Source organism: Penaeus japonicus, unplaced genomic scaffold (assembly GCF_977035675.1).
Source record: "Penaeus japonicus unplaced genomic scaffold, GWHDUDI00000001_assembly GWHDUDI00000020, whole genome shotgun sequence".
NCBI lineage: Eukaryota > Metazoa > Arthropoda > Malacostraca > Decapoda > Penaeidae > Penaeus > Penaeus japonicus.
Genome location: NW_028234422.1, coordinates 29,355,472 through 29,360,471, shown reverse-complemented (window position 1 = coordinate 29,360,471; position 5,000 = coordinate 29,355,472). Strand labels below are relative to the sequence as shown.

Here is a 5,000-nt window from a genome sequence, read left to right as displayed (position 1 = left end):
GATAAAAGCACAGGTTCTAGTAATAGATAATGGGTTCAGGCGGTGATCGTATGGGTTAAGGATAAATCTTTAGGCACTTAATCCTGTTTTGCGCGCTACTCGACCGCCGGAGGATAAAGTGATATCTCTATCCAGGATCTTTTGTTTTGCCTTGTTTCCGTATTCTTCAAAGTTGTTGTTTTGAAGTTCAGTAGAGATGAAACGCGAGATGTAAGATTATGTCTGTTTGAAAAATTCACTTTGGACTTGTGTGTTTCGAATAGATCGTTTTCCCGGTTGGGTTTCATTGCTATATTGAAGACATTATTAGAGAAAAAAAATGCGAGATTACGTCTGGTTAAGAATTTTGGATTAGGTGGTTTTTTTTATCAGATCTTTTGCTTGGTTTGGTTTCATTAAGACGAATCTTATTGGTGATCTTGCTATTTTGCTGTGATGGTCTTATAATGTGAATGTTATATGTTTATTGATTAAGGGTAATTATTTGTTGATACATATTGGTATTGCAATGAGCAATTGAATGATGTGCAGACTGATGGTGTTTAATTAGAATACATGTACATACCTAGGGGTTATGGGGTGAAAAACACGTTTATGTCTACACACACATAGACACCATTCGTAGCATGTTCCTCTTTATTCTTCATAAAAGTGTTACGACCGAATTAATACTCGTGGACTGCCAAAGCGCGTACTTCCAGGCGCAATAAAGAGGCGTTTTCTTTCTCTTTCCATAACACGCAGCGCTGATTTTGTAAGCGCGTCGTTGATAACTTTATAAACAGTTTTCCTGGTTTGGTTTGATGTTTTGGGATGTCTTTAAGGTGAGCTGAGATATTTGCTGTTTTTTTCTGTTTTTTTTTCGACACAAGTAGCAAAAAAAGAGAATATTGATTAGTACTTTGATGATGATTGCTGTAAATACACCAAAAGATAAACCTTGAATAAAGATAACTTTCCACATGTATAAATTAAACACAAGGGATCCGCACGTACACACACAAAAAAAAACATCAGAGTCCAACATTCCGAATACATGTTGACCCGCTGACCCCCGATCGTGCTCTCCGTCCCATACCAGGTGGTGTGTGTGGTGGCGCTGGTGAATGCCAGGTATGCTCCCACAAGGGACCACAACAAGGACTGGCTCTCCCTGGTGTCGGGGCAGCAGCAACTCCGGGACGCTCGCATCATCTACACGCTCCTGAACAGCGACCCAGACTTCATGAGGAAGCGCGGCCGATCCCATGAGCAGCGTGAGTAAAGGGTCTTGGGTGAGAGTGCTTGTCTTGGGCGGCATGGGAGTCGTCTGGGTTTCATGTGTTGGAGGGAAAACCGATTTGGTTTTGTTGTTTTTTTCGTGTAGGTTAGTGGTATATGTGTTTGTCTTTTCATCATTAATGTTAGCCTTTTCATGACTAATGTTAGATTATTCCATTATCAATATCTTTCTCTATGGATAATGTTTTTTTGTAGCTATTATCCTTCCTAACATCACAAGCACTGCTATATTCCTCGACCTGAGCAGCCAGCGCTCGCCAGGGTCAGCCTTTAGCGCCGTCCTCCCAAGTGAGGTCAGGTCGCCCCTAACGGTCCGCTCACCCTGCTTCCCTCCTTCCCTCCCAGAGAAACAAGGCTTCGACAGCAACGAGGGCGACTTCGACGGCTTCCAGCACCCGTTCTTCTACGTGAGCCACCAGAAGCAGCACGTGCAGCAGCGCGAGCCCTTCGTCTTCAGCAGGATCGGCGCGCACGGAGGCATGGAGCCCGAGAAGGCCGTCGTGGTGGACTTCCCCTTCCGGCTGGGGCGCCTGGCGGAGGACCTGGCCGAGGGCGGCGCGCTGGCCGGCGACAACGTGGGCGCGCACCTCCCTCGCCACGTCCAGGAGGAGGTCTAGTAGCCCTCTGGGACCTCCTGCGTAGCTCGAGCCTGGAGCCATTGCACAGTTGTTTGGTGTATCTGTAAAATAGATGATAAATCTCTATAGGTTTGGTAGTTCGTTGTAAGGTAGCGAGTCCTAGTTGTTGATGATGACACAGCAAGATCTGAAGAAGCACAGGAAGAATGTGACTGTGACGTCATCGGGCATCGACGCAGAACCATGGGACACGGATCATATGACGTCAGCAGGTTGTAATCACAGTGAGAGGGCATGATGTCACCTTCAGTCAAGACCGCACCAAAGGACAAGACATCCCCAGCTGCCAATCACGCTGCAAGGAAAGCATGACGTCACCAACACTAAAGCAAAAAAAAAGTTGTCTGTCATCAAATGGTCATCAAGCGAGGCTAATTCCGCTCGCATCATTACTGTAAATCACTCTTAGGTAACACGATCTACTATATTCCCCCCTCCCCCCCCCCTCCCCCTCTACCTCAACCCCCAGAAAGAAAAAGCTGCTTGTACCTTCACTGTCTACCTCCCTTCGAGCATCCCGAAGGAGATAATGACAGCATCAACGGCACTAACAAGAGAACGTGATTGGCTGTCATGTCACTTTGGTGTCTGTCTTCCTGTGACACCTCCCCCGCTCCCCTCCCCCACCCTCTGCTTTCTACTCTTTCGTTCTCTCCCTATCTATACTGACGAAAGCTATCTAAAAATGGGTGTTCTTTTTTCTCTGCACACGACACCAACAAAAAGTCTTACCTTGTCACATGTGTCTGGTCTTTTTGGTAATGCCATAAACACAAGATAAATTGTGAGGGTTCTTTGTTTAAAAACCTTTGATCCGTAAGTGAATTAATCATATCGCGATGCAAAACTACAGTCTATCGTGCTGCAATATCTTAAAAATGAATCTCAAGGTCTAAGACTCTTCATTTTGTCTCTGAGAATTTACTTTGAATTGATAGGACTTAATGAACACACACCGTACTTTGAGACTCACTTATTGCTTTAATGTTTGATCACTGAGACTTTACTGGCTATCGTGACATGCGGTCTTACATACCTGAAGTCACATGAGGCACTGTTGCATAGCATGGTCTTGCAATATATGGAACTATATGAACCATTACCACATAACATGGCTCCACATAACATGAAATTACATGAGAGACTGCAACATAACATGGAACCACATGACACTGTCACGTATTATGGAGTTATATGACATCCTGCCCTACAACATGACTCCACATGATTACACTGCCACATAACAAAGGTCCACATGGAGCCACTGCGCCACTTTACATAGAACAACATATACCGCAAGGAAACGAGTAAATTTGGTCAGTATTTTGTTGCAGTATTAATAAAGATAATGATAATGATGATGATGATAGTAATAATGATGATGAAATGGTAATGATAATGGTAATGATAATGATGATAATAATGGTAATAATGTTGAAATAATAATAATAACAATGATGATGGTAATAGTAATAATCATGACGATAAAAATGAAAATAACAGTAATGATAATGATGATGATAATGATGATAATAATGATAATGATAATGATAATGAGGACAATGATATTAAAGATAATAATAATGATGATAATGATAATAATGATAATGAGAATAATAGTGATGATAATGATAATGGTGATTATGATGATGACACCAATTATTATAATGATAATAATAATCATGATAATAAAAATTGTAATGATAAAATAAGGATAATGATTATATTAACGATAATAATGTTATAATAATAATAACAATAGTAATAATTAGCAACAGCAGCAGCCAAGAAATATGACAATTGTAAAATGGATGTGTGAATTAAAGACAAAGATTAAACAATTGCTAACAATTGTCACAATGTCACATGCCCTCAAAAGACCAAAATGAGTTTTGAATAAAAAATAAAGAAAGCAGTAAACTAAAACACAAGACAGATAATTAGAGAAAGTAAAAGACAACATAGAAAAGAGAAGGACAGAAGAAGAAGGGGATAATTCTGTAGAGGGAGAAAACAGGATATTGATTCAAAAGATGATAGACCCAAGCGCCATTTTGAAGCGAAGATGGTAGACCTACAGTGTAATGGAGGGAATGAGATGGAAAAAAATAAATAAAACACGATAAAATAAGGAATTAAGAGAAGGCAGAAGTGGATAAACATTTAAATGGTCAAACCACAAGAAACGAAATGATGTGACTAATAAGACCATTGAATATAAGAATGAAAATATAAAATTGAACAAAAATGATATATTAATGAAAATAACATTAATAAAACTGATACATTGATCGAAATGAAATCGATGAAATAAAATACTAGATAAAGATATAAAAAGGAATAATTAATTGTTAAAATCCGGTACAAAAACAAATTCAATACACATGCAAACCAAATAAAAAAAATCATAAAGAAACGAAATCAATAAAAAACGATTAATTATATTTTACATTTTAATATAATATATATAGTAAATATTTTATACTAAAGAATGATTCAAATAGAAATGAATAGATAAAAATCACCAAAGTTAATCAAACACGAAACAACAATGAAAGCAAAAACATGCCAATGAAATATCAAAAGGTACAATACATTATCCTTTTTCTAATCGAGAAGAACAGTAAAACGCACAACAGGACAACAATAAAAACGAAAACAAATCAGGGAAGGATAAGAAGATGGCTAAGACAATAACAAGAATATGAGAATAATAAATATAATCACAATAATACTAAAAGCATCAGGTAACATGAGCCAAAACTGAGGTCAAAGATAGAGTTGTTTTGTTTCATGGCTGGAGCTCTCAAAAAAAAAAAAAAAAAAAAAAAGTGATGAAGTTAGTTAGATTGACAAGACACCAAAGAGGGTTTTTCTTTTCTTCTGGGGAATTATCTTCAAGTTTATTTTTGGAGTTTTAGAGTCTCAATCAGTTAGTTCCGGTTCGGTAAGTTTTGAGTATCAGAAGATCAAAAGGAGCCTGGGAGAAAAAAAAAAAAAAGGGATCGTGGAATTTTGTTGGGGAATCTCTGAATTTCGGGATTTCGTAAATACGGAGATTTCCTGGAAAATAAAGCAAGA

At 38.6% G+C, this 5,000-nt stretch overlaps 1 protein-coding gene across 2 annotated transcripts in view; it reads left to right on the top strand.

Moving 5' to 3' along the window:
- Positions 1-2,704, top strand: part of LOC122255213 (uncharacterized) — a 3,760-nt gene extending 1,056 nt beyond the window's left edge. For both annotated transcript variants that reach the window (XM_043019149.2, XM_086547808.1), the window contains exons 2-3: positions 1,082-1,256; positions 1,627-2,704. In XM_043019149.2, coding sequence (XP_042875083.1) covers positions 1,082-1,256; positions 1,627-1,898 — 447 coding nt within the window. In that variant the 3' untranslated portion in view covers positions 1,899-2,704. The remainder of the gene's footprint in view (positions 1-1,081; positions 1,257-1,626) is intronic.
- The last annotated feature ends 2,296 nt before the right edge of the window (positions 2,705-5,000 follow it).